This window comes from Tetrao urogallus (assembly GCF_951394365.1).
Source record: "Tetrao urogallus genome assembly, chromosome: 11".
Lineage (NCBI taxonomy): Eukaryota > Metazoa > Chordata > Aves > Galliformes > Phasianidae > Tetrao > Tetrao urogallus.
The window spans coordinates 6799665-6814398 of NC_136824.1; the positions used below are offsets into that span (position 1 = coordinate 6799665).

At 41.2% G+C, this 14734-nt stretch overlaps 1 protein-coding gene across 1 annotated transcript in view; it reads left to right on the forward strand.

Annotated features, from left to right (window-relative positions):
* AGBL1 (AGBL carboxypeptidase 1) overlaps window positions 1–13367 on the forward strand; it is a gene marked incomplete at both ends in the record, with an annotated part of 267987 nt that extends 254620 nt beyond the window's left edge. Inside the window, one exon of the mRNA XM_079540867.1 lies at window positions 13061–13367. Coding sequence (XP_079396993.1) covers window positions 13061–13367 — 307 coding nt within the window. The remainder of the gene's footprint in view (window positions 1–13060) is intronic.
* Between the last annotated feature and the right edge of the window lie 1367 nt (window positions 13368–14734).

Genomic DNA, 14734 nt, shown 5'->3' on the forward strand with positions numbered 1-14734 from the left:
TAGCCTTCCCAAATGAATCCCCTCTGTAAAGTGTATATGCATAGTCCAGCACTTGGATTTGTTCTATTTGTACTGGAGAATATAATTTTTGTGGGCTTTTTCAATGCCTTAGGGGACAATCTGTGAGCCAGAACATCTCATGGTCTGGTCTTTTTCTGATGTTCATGTTCCTGGAAGACAGAACCCACTGTGAGAAGAGCAGATGTCATTTTATGCTGGTACAGTGAGCAGCTTCCTGAAGCAAAGGTACAAAAAATGGAGCTAATAAAACGTAAATACAAAGGCAAATGCCAGGAAATACAAGATTTACGTATTAATGAGGTTTTCAGCTCCAGTGAAACCAGCATAAGTCCTCAGCCTTTCTATCCTTGAGCTGGTTGGCTGTTTTTTTGTTGTTGTTGTTTGTTTGTTTTGTGCTAGACAGACTAGCTGGACAGCTTAAAATCAGAGGCCAGGCTGGGCACAGAAAATCTGGCAGCTCGCAACAGTTTCTTTCTCATCTGAATAATCTCCCCCCCCCCCCCCCCCCCTTTTTTTTTTTTTTTTGCGTTCACTTGTTTCCAGCACTGCAAGAATTATAACACTTCTGTTTGAAATACGACCTTGCAGCTAATCCTTGGTATTACTGCACTCCTCTCTCCTACTGATGTCAGCAGGAGTTCTACATCCTCATCATTCCCTCGGCTAAACTCCACATTCTTGTCTGGCAGAATTGTGAACGGTCACTTCTTTCCCCAGTGGATCTGGAAACTTGGTATTTTCTTTGCTGAAATCTTAGTTTGCCGAGAGGAGCTTTTGGACTGGATCCATCCAGGTTGTTAGTGGGTAATATTGATGATAGGTGGACGGTTGGACTAGATGATCTCAGAAGCCTTTTCCAGCCTTAATGATTCTATTTTCATACTGTTTCTGGTAGAGAGAGAGGCATTTACATAGAAGAGGTAATTAAATAGCTTGGACCCTTGTTTACACTAGACAGATGGCAGAGGGCTTCAGCTGCACCTTGGCTCTACCCCCATACGATGAACTTGCTGCTCAGGTGGAATGATGGAGCCTGCTCTCTCCACATTGCTGAGGAGCTGGGGCAAAGAGAGAAGAGCAGTTTGCCCAAAGTGACAGTGAGCCTGCCGAGTGCAGAGCCTTTATCTTTCAAACATAAGTGTTTCAGCCTCATGATTCAATTTTCCCTTGATGCACACTCTGACACATCTTTTCAGCCTCTTACTTCGCACACAAGAACTGACCTTTTATTGTTTTTGGTTGTAAATCAGAGGGTGACATTACATCCTTAGGGTGGTTCTCTGTGAAGTGATTGTTTCACTGCTCTGCAAGCTGTGTTCTAATTTGCTCCATCCATCCAAATACACATCCCATTTTGATTAAACAAATACTTTCATCGGTTTATGATGCTTCAGCTTTCACTCTGAATTTGCTGGTTTCCGTGATGTGTTGCATTCTTTTAAGAACTGTAATGGGAACTCATATATGCATACATAAATACATAAACACATAAATTCACATACAGAAACAGTAAGAAAATATAATTGCTTTTTTTTTTTTTTTTTTTTCAGGTAAAGCACATAGAACACTTTGGCAGGCATTTGAAAATTGATTTTTATAAAATATTCAGGAAATACTCATTTTAGTAGAGACTTCAGAAAACGTTCCCTGCTGAGAATTGATAGATGTTACAATCTACAAATTGATTCATTCCAAAGCACCATCTCAGTGTTATACAGGTGGCAGATTGTTAAAAAGCTACAACTGGAATAGAGGGAAGTGTTAGGAAATCAGCTGTACAACGAACAGCAATGGCAGCTCTTCTGTGTTCTTTATGATGTTCGTTTTGCACTGTGATGCCATCTACGTGGATGACAGCAAGTTGTTGCTTTTCCTCTTTGGTCTGTTTTCTGGGAGTTCCATACTCCTGACTGGTCGGTCCTTCTGGCACCGAAAATCCTTTAAACTCTGTTTGAGTTCTGCAGTAGGATGAAGGTTGTGTTTCATGATTATGTTAGCACTCAGTGCCCGATGTTCTTCTTGTGTGCTAAATCACCAAAATCTTTCACTGTGATTCCTGACAGGCAAATTTTGGGAGGCAAGGAGAGGATAATGAAATATTTGCTATTCTTCATGAAACATCTGGCAGGGCTTTGGCAAGATCAAGGAATTAGAAAGAGTTGCCACTGCTGTGCTGCCTCTGACATTTTTTGTAATCCTTAATGGAGTCCAAAGCATATGCAAATCAGCTGCATAATGAATGAGGTTAAGTAAGGTTCTGGAGCTGGTGCCATATTGTGGTAAAAACATAATTGATCAGAATGTTTTGAAATACGCTGAACACGAGCGTTCAGATTTGTTTTATCTGAATCTCCTTGTTTCTGAGGGAAGATTTAGGATGAAGGCAGAAGCTGAAGTTTTAACTATATCTATTCTTGGTTATCTGTGATCACACATAGTTCATCAGATGTTTCTGCCATGAGCTCCACTTCAATTTGCTTTCAAAGCAAAACCTTGCCTTCTTTGCTTTTTATTGTTATTGATGTACACACACACGCACTCTTTTCTAATTATATTGGCTAAACACCTTTGTTCTCCCCAGGAAGGATGGGACATCAAAAGTTATGTATCAGTCTCATAACTTTTTAAGCTACAGGAAATTGCACAGATCGGTCATGATGAACGTGCTTACATTGAAATGTATAACTTCTGGGGTGACAGTGATTTTACAGATGTGTGTTGGATTCATTTCAAGAAATCTGTGATAACGCAGGAACTTGTGGAGATTACTCCATGACATGGTTTTGATGACAGATATCCATCAGACTGGAACCTACTGGGCTTTGTCACCATGTTGGCCTGAAACTCTTTGTTTTCAGAACACTCCAGAAATTTTTCAGTGACCCTTAAGCTGAGATTTGCTCGAAGGCTTTCTTTGTAGAGCAGAATCCAGTCATCAACCAGCTGTTGAACCCCTCCATGAGGCCAGACCCTCTCCCGTCTCTGGACACTCCAGCTCCTGAATCATCCTTTCTGCCAGAGTTCAGTGCTTTTAATCTTGGTCATCGTTTACCTCTTTGAAGACACCATTTCTAAAACAGTCATTCTTTACTTTAAAAGGTACAGGAATGAGCTGGCTTCATGTGGAACAGGAGTAAATCCATATTTCCCTACAGTGAATCAAAGATTTTATTTCACCTTTGCCACACAGTTTTGCTTTTAGCTTCTAGCTTAATCTCTCAAATAGCTGGTAATAACACTTTCTGTTGCAGACAACCACTCCTGCCTGCCAGTTGAATTTCCTGTCTGTATCAAATCCTACCCAGATGTTCTGAGTCTCCCTTCTGTTGATCTGCTGCTTTGCCAACGCTCACCTGAAGACTAGAGTCAAAGGACTGATTTGCCCTGGTCAGTAGCCAGCACTTTCCCTGTGGTTACTTCCACTTGAATTCAATAGCATCAAGGTTCAGTGATCATCTACTGTTATCTCTCAGCTACCTGTAGGAGTATCTCTTGAGACCTCCTATGTCTTGTAATGAAAACTGTGCTCTGAATAGAGAATAGGCAGTGTAATTGTGTGGCTGTGTAGGTGTGTTGGTGTCTGAGTGTGTGTATATACATGCCTGTGTATCTATTTATCATTCATTATAAAAGGTGGTATTCTACTTTGTGTTTTTTTTATACATATCTGTATTCACACACATACACTTAAATACATTTATGTATGTGTATACATATAGATTCTCTGAACCATACAGTGGTTGTCAGATAAAGAAATCACAAAGGAAGGCTAGTAAAACTGAGGTTGTTTTCTCCTTTAGGCGGTGTAGTGGTTGAAGTTTAATCATTTACAGCAGTTTTTAGTTCAATCAGGTAGTGCATCAATCCTCTCGTATGCAAGAAAATATTTACATACATGGTTATCTGTTCCAAAAATACCCTGTACATAACATATATATGTGACTAAGGCACAGACTGGAACTGTCTTGGCTATCTTAAAACATTCTGCTTTCAAAAATCCCAAATCCTTTAAGTCTCTCAGAGACAACTAAGGGATATATACATATGGAACTTGGACTTTTAAAATTAAATATATAGAGCCAGTTACAAACTTGGATGAAGTCAGTGGAATGATATGAATCTGCACCAAGGGAAACAAGAACCCAGGAGAAGCTGCATTCCTCTACATTATTTATTCTCAGCAGTGCAAACTTTCAGCATCTAAGCAGAAACCTCTCTGCATTTCTTTCTTTCCTGCAGTGCCAACATCTCAATTACCAGAAGCACCCAAAAGCAATTACGATTCCAATAATCTCTTTGTATTACAGTGGCTGGACTACTAAGTATCATCAATAACTTGATTATCATTTTGAGAAGAAATTGCTTGGGGTAGAGACTCTGTGAGCAAAGCTCCCAAACACTTTCCAAATCATATTTTCAGCATCTCTCACATTATTCAGTGTTTTAATGAGTTCCAGTAGTCCCATACGGGGGGACTTGACTGCTCACATTTCCACAGGAAGCATAAGCTGTGCAAAGTCAAAATGTTATCGGTTTTAGAAGCATTTCTTTTGATTCTTAAAGTCAGAGTGAAACCCAAGCCACCGTCAGTGCTGCTGCATGGTGGATATTAACCCATCTATTTTATGTCGCCCATCTTTTATTTCCTGCATCTACCTCCCATTTTTAATGAACGTAACAAGATTACAGCAGATCAGATTTTGAACTCTTTACTACAAGCTGCTTCATTGGAGCTGGCCATAAATTTCTCTTAGTGTAAGACTGCACAATCTATCCAATGATGGCAGAACATAGCAATGAGCAGTTTTACAGTTACTTGTCATGTAAGAACCTTTGATCGATTTCAACAGAAGATGTGGTTGGGCTGTCTGCAGGCTGATCCAGATTCTGTGTGGTATTTTTCTCTTAAATAAACAAGTTTTAGTGTAATATGGATCTGGAAAACAAGACCAGACTGAGTCTTTCACTGAACAGCTCAACTCAGGCTCAGTCACCCAACAGTGCCTGATTATATCAAGTGTCTTAGAGTCATAGAACCTTAGAATCGTTTGAGTTGGAAGGGACCCTTCAAGGCCATCTGCTCCAACTGCCCTGCACTGAACAGGGACATCTACAGCTGATCAGGTGCTCAGAGCCCCATCCAGCCTGACCTGCAGTGTCTGCAGGGATGGAGCACCCACCTCCTCTCAGGTCAAGCCTTCTTATAAAGGTATTCAATCTGCTTAAACTTGAGTTCCAGGTCTTGAGCTCTGTTGTCTTAAGATTTGTCCTAATTCTCAAGAGCACAGTGCTGTGCAGATGCAGACGGTCAAGTCTCAGATTTTCTTCAGGGATGTCTCACGTTGCCAGGGAGTTGCTAGAGAAAAAAAGTGCTGGATGGTATTCATAGATAAATAAATTGTTCCACAGTTGTTTGGGGTGGCTGAAATTTTTTTGATGTGACTTTAAATTCAGCAGATCACATGTGTAGTGTGTCTGGAGATTCAGCAGGCTTTGGCATGCTTACACCCATATTTAGGTTCACATTTAATTGACTTCTCACCATTAAGCAGAAGTTTTGCTTAGTACCTTGATTTAGCTTTCCAGTGCTGCTGGAGTTGCAGTTGTTTTATTCACATCTACCTTTTCAAGCAGCAGATTTATAAGATCTTTAGTGTCTTATTCAAGCCAGGTAATATAGTACATAGAAGAGGATAGGGCATCCTAACAAAACAAAGTGAATATACAAGTTTACAAATCTCATCTAAACTGCATGCAAGATTTTTATTTTATTTTGATGCTTTTCTCTGCTGAAATGTAAAAGACAAAACCTAAGAAGTTGTGAAGGGAGAGAGAAAGAAAACTAGTTACCTTTGGGATCTGCAGCAACTGCCAGAGCTCCATTTCATGGCTGATTTGCATCTGTTCAAGTCAGTTGGTTTTATTAATGCTTACAAGCCTACAGCTACAGATGCATTGTTAGCACTGCAGTGATATATAGATTGGTTCTCCATTAAGAAGAAATTAATGATTTTTCATAAGACCAAATCCACAGCTTTTGGCTTCTCACCAGCTTTTCCATCCTGCAAGTCTAAAGATCAGCTCATGAGTTTTTTATTAGTATTAGAAGCATACGTGGACTTGAATAGAGATATCTGGAATCTAGGCAGGCCATGTAATCAACAAACAGTAGAAACACACCCAGTTGTCCTCTACTCAAACTCACCTTTCACAGAAGGATTACAGCTGTACTAATAACACGCTGTAATTCAATTAAATGCAATTCCTCCTGTTCAGACAAGGCTTTTCAGTCTCCCAGACATATAATGAGAAGTGTGTGCTCAGCTTTCCCTCTGTTCTTGACGCAGTTATCAACCATCTTCTCACCAATGGAGAGAATGGAAGCAGACATTTCTTACAAGACTAACACAAATCTGCTGGCTACAAGCAAAATGCTGTCCAGGGCTAAATTGTTGCAAGCCTGAATGAACATTAGGGGACAGCATTGGCCAGGAGTCAGCCTGTTTCTTGCTCTTCACACTCTTTTTTTGTTTGTTTGTTTTATTTTCAAGTTGTCTTCCTTTCTCTCCGAGTGATAAAGCCCCACTTGCTTCTTACATATCTAACTGGTGCACCAGACATTCATTTTTAATCTGGCCAAATCAATTATAAATATTACAGCCTGCAATTACCCTGGGAACTCCTGAAAAACTAATTAGTACAAATCTCAGCAATGAATTACACCTTTCTCTTGGCTGTTTGCAGCAGGAAGAAAAAAATAAATAAAAGGAAAAAAGTACACTCAAAGAGGCCAAACCTCTCTCAGCCATAGCAAACAGAATTTGAGGCAGTGTTTAATTATGTTCATATCGTTCATGAAAGGATGGGCCACAGTGGGCTGAAAGCCAGGGCACCTGGCATTGCCTAGGGCTTAGGTTGCATTTTCTCAGATGTTGTAAGATGTAGAAATCCTTGGCAAGGAGTCATTGGAAAAGCAGATCTCGTGGGAGCCTACGACGTTCACATCATTCGTGTTTACTGTGTAGCAACAAAGGAGGCAAATGCAATAGTTCTTTAAACTGGAGCCATCTTGCATCAGCTCATAGTTAATTTCCTCCCTTGGCGAGGTCAGGAACTAAACATGCCTTGTCTGGCTTTTCTCAGGCAGGACGTGAAGCCAGGCTGCTCCCTGAGGAGCTCCTGAACTACTGAGATGGAATTGGAAAGTCATAGCAAGATGTGCACCAGACCTTGTAGCAATTGGATCGAGACACAAAGGGCAGACCAAAGGCCTTCTTCATTGGCATCTTGTTGCTGTAGGGTTTTTCTTGCTCTAGGTGTAATTACCTAAAAGCATCATAGTTGTTTCACTTATCTCCTAGAATAATACTTTATGAAGCCATTAAAGATAGATTTGTGCTCTGGGATGGCTGTGGCTGCTTTAGATTCATTTTAGATTCATTACAAGATTTTGGAAGCAGTGCTCCTGTAAAATATGTTTAATAAAACATATGAATTCCTCAAAAGCAAGACCGTGCAACATCACACACTCTTAGATTCAGTGACATAGGTGGAATTTTAATGAAAAATAAAGGAAGGGCAAAGCAATTCCAGTTCACTGCAAAGAGGTCATAAGAGCTGCAGGACACTTTCCTTACCAGTCTGTGTATAGCAGTCCCTATAGTTGGTACAGCTTTGCTGGAAAATGAGAGATAATCTTTCCATAAGGTCAGGAAACTGGCTGGATTCTCAAATCCCTGTGTGAGTGGAGAAAAATGCCCTATACTTTCAGGTGAATGCTGTAATTGCTGGGAACTTGGCCTGTTTGTGCTGAAATAAAATCTTTTTTTTTTCTTTTTTCTGTTTTCTCACAGTAAAATGTCTGATATCTTGAAAATTTATAAGAAAGCCATTTTCTGTCTTATTTCAGTCTACGAACTGTACCATAGATATACTTGGCTCCTTATGCACGGCTATATCCCTGTCTTGGAGAGCTTCCAAAGGATTAGGGCATATCATGATGGAGAGAAGGTTTAGAGGAAGAAGGGAATAGTGCTATGGATAGGATGATACAAAGCTACCAGGATGCTATTTTTCACTGCAGAGAAAAGATAAAGACATGATTATTTGTTGGTACATCTTCACAGGGAGGCTTTGATATCCACAGTCAGTGCTGGTCTCCAGACTTAGAACTTTCCTCCTTTTTGTCTGATGCATTTAAACATTCATTTTGTAGATTTGCATTGGCAAGACTGCAGCAAATTTCACAAGAATGAGCAGAGCCAGATATATGTACCAAAAAAAGTAAATGTTCCATTTTCTTCTCTACGACACTGCAACTGCTAGGCAAGTCAAGTGAAGGTCAAGCAGCAATCCTGAACAATAGTCAAAGATTCCCTAAGAGGGACAGTTGTCAATGCCCATTCTTTCCAGAAGAAAAAAGATTCTATTTTGAGCCATCAGTAGAATAAACAGATAGCAAGTGACCTGCCGCACTGTGAGTGAAAAATCCCAAGGAATTACTTATGAAATCTCTGTATTTTTCCCAATGTCCTGGAAATGTGCGTGCATTTGAAGGAGAATTATGTATTGGAGAGAAATCATCAGTCATCCCCCATATACATCATGTAGCTGTATTTTATCAGCCAAAGCCATACTGTGTTTTCTTGAGAGGTTTATGGGAAACACCTGAATGAGTTGTTGTCTAGCCGTACCAGAAAGCTCCAGTCCAACTGACTTATAAAGAAGTGCTGAAATTGTTCTTTAGGAGGAAATTTTTCACACAGAGGGTGGTGAGGCACTGAAACAGGTTGCCCAGGAGGTTGTGGGTGCCCCATTCCTGGAGGCCTTCAAGGCCAGGCTGGATGTGGCTCTGGGCAGCCTGCTCTGGTGGTTATCAACTCTGCACATAGCAGGGGGTTGGAACTGGATGATCAATGTCCTTTTCAACCCAGGTCATTCTATGATTCTCCCCATGTTAAGTCAGGAAAAAAAGAAATATATATGTATATGCATTTATTTGTTTATTTTACAGAGTACCAAAGCTTGCTTTCTTTCCAAACCCCAGCAAACAAACAAACACGCCCACATACAAAAGCAGAGCTAATTAATATCAAGTCACATCTCAATGATTATGCAAATTAAAAGTAAAAACAAAGAAATTCTATTTATCACATAATAAAGTTGCAAATTGCTGTTGCGTCTCTCTCATCAGCTGCAATAGACGGGGGGCTACGAGGCTGTAGGTTTTGAATCAGTAAATCAGTCAACACGTATACATGTTTCGTGATACTTGGGGATTGTTGGCTGTAGATATATTAACAGCCTTCACTGCCCCCCTTCTGCACTGCGTTCACGTTCAGTGGTATTCACGGGCTATATTTGTCTTGGAGTTCTTTAATGTAGTGTCTTTGGTTTTCCTCATTGTTTACATTCTGTAAGAACAACATCATTATTCTTTGGTAAATCTGTTTCATGTCCCCTGGGTGTTTTGTTTGGTTGGTTGGTTTTTCTTTCTTCTTTTCTGAGGGAAGATTTTTTTTTTTTTTTTAATTTTTTTGCAGTTCTTAAAAATCAGATTAAAGCAAAAATACCAAGAACCTGCTCCTAACAGAAAATCTCTTTTATTAAGACCCTCTTAAATTGTGTGCAGTTGCCATTTCTGTTCATAACCATACTTCACTATTTGCATTGTCTCTTAAAGGAGCTGGTCTTAGTGACCAGCATCTAATGCTTTTGGCAGCTTTGGTTAGTGGGTATCTTACTGGCTCGCCAGGAGTGTTGCGTGCCACCACCTCTCCTCTTTCAGAAGCAACTCTAACCTGCTCTTTGAAATAACCCATTTGTATTGCTTTGTTATGTGTTTTAAATCTTCCTGCAGCAGAAAGTGAGTCACTGTGATGGAAAGTTCCACGTGATAGAGAAATGCAGCCAGTTTGTATAGTTTGGTAGTGTGACAAAGAAAGAGCCTTTCAACTTCCAAGCCACCAGGGTTATTGCAGTGTCTCATTTGCAAGTTGGTGCCATCTATTTACTGTTTGGTAGCTCATTAGGTGATTTGTGGCAGTGACACCGGCACTGTTAGTTGTGGGTAGCAGACCAAATTGGAGAAGTCACCACTTAGGCCCTTGTTAATTGGCTTGCTCATTCACTGTCACAACAGATAAGCAACTTGCAGAGCAAGAAATCCTTCTTTCATGGCCTCTAAATTGTCTGGCCACATGCTCCCACATGGGGAACCTCTCTCTGAGTGTACATGTGCAAGTACTGAACTGTCTGAGTTTTTTTGTGTTCCGTGTAGGTAATCAGCATGGCAGGAGGCATCTTGGAAGGGAGAGTTTTTGAAGTCTTTTGCAAAGGTTTTATGCATACGTACTTTCTAAGGACTGTCTGTTTAGTCTTCAGTGTAAGGCAATGCATGTTTGCCGTGGTTTTCTCTTTCATCTTCTGATTTTTGACTTCCCAATTTCCCCGTCACAGTAAAGTGTGTTTGTGCTCTCTTCCTCTTTTAGACAGAAATCCACTCCTAAAATCATTTTACGCTATCAACTAAATGCCGAAGGTCCTCTGTTAATGGGGTTCCCAGATTTCAGTAATAATAGGGCTTTTTTTTTTAAACTGTTATCCTTTTAATGCAAATGTGTGACATTCAGTTCTTAGATTGAAAACTGAACTGTTGTTCCATCTGTACAATAGCACGGAGCTGGGCGGCAGCTACGCTCTGTCTCAGTGGCATCAGCAGCTCCTTCCAAACATACAAGCACGGTACTGAAAGCAGATACGCTCAGGACCTTTTTGATTGCAAAGCATCGAAAGCTTAAAAATGAAAAATTGAGTTCCCCAGAGTTTACACAGCTTTGAACATTATCATAGGTACTTTGTATTGTGGTAATTCATGCCATGCTTACGTCTGAAAAAAATAAGAAGGGAAAAATCAAAACCACTGGTCAGACTCAGTATACTGAGACCACTGCTTGTTCCTGTTTGCGCTGAGAGGATTGTTGTCCTGGTTTGTTTTGTTTTGTTTCATGTTACATACTCAGTTTTAGTGTGAGTTCTTCCTGACCTAGATTTCTGGGCAGACTGAAGTGGAGCCAAAAACTGAAAAAGTGCATAATTATTCATTTATTTATTTTTAAGCTATACAGCTCTATTAAGCTTTCAGAGAATCCTTTATATCCTGCCTTTGAAGTAAACTAAGCTAGAGATCAGCCAGAGAAGAATTGGGTTGACGCTGCATGGTTCTGATTGCAGATAGTCTGTGTACAGTTAAGATCTGGATACTCAGAGGTAGGAAGAGGTTATGCTTTTTTTGGACTGCAGAGAAGAGGGGGAAGAGATCAATACATCCAAGAGAAATACTTTACACCTTTGGTATGTTCTGAAACCTCAGATGCTGGCACTGCTGTGAAACAGCTGAGAGCTGGAAGATTATTCCGGTTACTGACATGTAAATGAGCAGACCACACATTAAATCTGTATATACTCCATCTGCCAAGCCATTCATTCTTCCCAACTTGGGACAAATTAGAAACTCTGGCCCAGTGGCGGAAGATTATTATTCCTTTCCCAGTCCCCCAAAGCAATACATTCTCTGCTTTGAGTCTGATTGAAAACACTGACCTGGAGGTGAAAAACACTGTATCTGTCCCCCTGATTCATCCAGACTCTGACCTAGGCAGCATTGAAACCACAGGCTTCTTTCTGGTCTCAAAATATTACCCAGCTGCCCTCATGGACTGAGGGCCAAAACGGAACTACACAAAAAGAGCTCATGCCCTAGAGCCACCTAGTCTAGTGGTTACAATTTTGTCATAAATATTGCATTAGACTAACTTAATAGAAAATGTATTGAAAGTGAATGTGTAAATAAAGCCTACAACCACTCCTGTAAGTAAATGGCAGGAGGCTGTGGCAATGTAACCTACCCTTCTGAGAGCCAAAGGACCTGTGGCATCAATTCAGAGTCTGTCCTCAGCTATTCTGACTTGCTTCTGATTTTGGCCCTTCTTCAGTAAGTTGTGCTGGCAGAGCTTTTTCATATTCCTTCCAAAACACATGGAGTCATAGAATGGCTTGGGTTGGGAGAAACCTTAAAGATCACTGAGTTCCAACCCCCTGCCATGGGCTTGGTCACCCCACCAGCTCAGGCTGCCCAGAGCCTCATCCAACCTGGCCTTGGGCACCTCCAGGGATGGGGCACCCACAGCTCTGGGCAGCTGTGCCAGGGCCTCACCGCCCTCTGAATGAAGACTTTCTGCCTAAAATCTAATCTAAATCTTCACTCTCTTAGTTTAAAGCAATTCCTACTTGTCCTGTCATGGTCAAACCATAGGAGAGGTATTCCAGCCTGCTGATGTGTCCTCCTCTGGACCTGCTCCACCAGTTCCACATCTTTTTGTGTTGGGGCCTTTACCCACTGATGCCATCACTCCATCATAGAAGGTCACCACTAGGTTGGACAGGCACAATCTTGGTGCCCTTGGTGACACCATGCTGGCTGTAGCACAAGCACTTTTGGTGTTTCTGCCCAACTCTGGAAGTCCCTAGAAGTCTCCGCTTTTCTGTTTGTGCTTCTTCTTGTTAACAGTGCTCTGAGCTTGCACAGAACAGGAGGCAAAGACACCAAAGCATGTCAACCACCTGGATTAATTAGGTCATACACTACCAATGGATCTACAATGAAGTGGATGATTATTAAACCAGAAACCTTGTGGAAACTGGATACCTCCTCTATTACATTTCAGCATCCTTAACCTTTTAAGTGCCTCAAGGCAAGAACAGTGTTGTGTGTGTATAAAGCACTTTACATTAACAATAGCAGGAATAATAACAATATTAATGTGTTTCTCCTTTGGGGTAGGTAAATATCACTCTTCATTTTACAGCTGATGAAACAGACACAAAGACATACAGGATCATGCTCAGTGCCAATTCATGCTTCATTAACAGACCCAAGACTGAGCCCAGGAAATGGATTTCCTTGTTCCTTGCTTTTACCATTAGATAACACACCCTCCTTTGATGACATCCAGTCTCTCTTGTGATTTTTTTTCTGCAGAAGGTACAGCAACAGCAGCCTGGAGATTGAAGATGAACCTCCTTGTGCGGAAGAAATCGATTATAACACTGACAGTTGCTCTGATGGCGAAGGGGACTTCTCAGAGCTAGACCAAGAGATCCAGGAGTGCCTCTCGTGGGTAGAAGTACAGGCAGAAGATGAGGGAGAGACAACAGGACAGACATGCAGCTCCAAAGCTCTCAGGGGGCTTTACATTTCCAACCAGCCAGCATCCAGCAACACGGCTCTTCCTCTGAGTTCTGCGCCGCTTGGAGCGTACAGTGGGTTTGAGAGCAGCCCTGCATGAGCAAGACTTTGACTTTCAGGCTACTGCTCATGTTTGTCTGTTTGCCAGCTTCAGCATCCCTCCCAGATGTCTTGCTCCAGTTCTGCATTGACAGTTGTCTTTATGTTTGTGTGATCTGTATACATGTATGTACTGAGAATGTCTCCTTGAGGCAGAGATGTCTTCATAACAAGGCAGAGATGAGGAGCCACTGGCCCCAGTGGTACTGTAAGAGGACATCATCCTTTCCTAAGCAGAATCCTCATCCCATGGCTGCCTCTAGTGTGTGGATTCATATAGATTGATATGAGGAATGGTTTTCTGACTTTTGAAGGAACATCCTTTTTCCTGGCTTAGGCTTTTATTATGGACAGCAGCCTTTGCCCACAGATATCAGAATTGTGGCAGTTTGTGAGGCCTTTGGCGACAGCTCTCTGTTACCATTCATTTCTCTTGAGCTGTGGAACATGCATCTGAGTTCTGTCTGATCAGGATTTTGACCATGTTTCCAGCAGTTTGGGTCAGGCTGTGCATGCTCCTGAACTGGTTGTATCTCAGCAACAGCATGTGAAACCCAATGTGCCAGAGTAAGGAAAGCACCACCATATAGAGCAGTCCTCTGGAAACCTGGGCTAAATTTACATCTTTGCTTCACTAGAATGAACTAGTCCAGCATAATCTCATTTGAGCCACTTCATCCTTGAACTGATGGGCCCAAGTGGAAGAATTTGTTTCACGAACTCTGGAATGATACTTTCTCTATGATTCTCTGTGAGACATCCTTCCAGCAGGATGCACTAAGGGAATACAGATAATGTTTAAGGCTGCTATTGGGAGTGAGAGAGGCTGGAAGCATTTCAAGGAGAAAAACGTGTTCTCTTGAGGTAGCTACGGTCCTCCAAAATTATGTCAATTGGATTAGTGATGGTGGCAATATCCAAGGGTGAATTTAGCCCAAGAATCAGTCCAGTGACTGATTATTCTTTGTTAGTTTTAATATGATACCACTAAGGAAACCTAACTCATGGAACAGGACCCCATTGTGCCGGATAGCAATATAACAGAAGACATTAATGGTAGGTTATATATAGGATGCATTCTTCTGGCAATTCCCATAAGGGAACAACTTATTTTATCTCCAAATGGAAAAAAAAAAAAAACAAAAAGAAAGAAAGAGATTTCTCGTAAAATTGCCTGCAAAAACAGATCTTGATTTTATAAAGTGCTCTCTTACAGAATAAGTAACATAGCAATGTCTTTGCAAGCCTAATTCCACCAGCGTTAGAATTCACTGTGCTTTCACACAGATGTCCAAAGCAATGGAGATGCAGCTTCTTGAGCTCCAACACAGACCAAGAACACAAATGCATGCCTGAGATCGGTAAAGC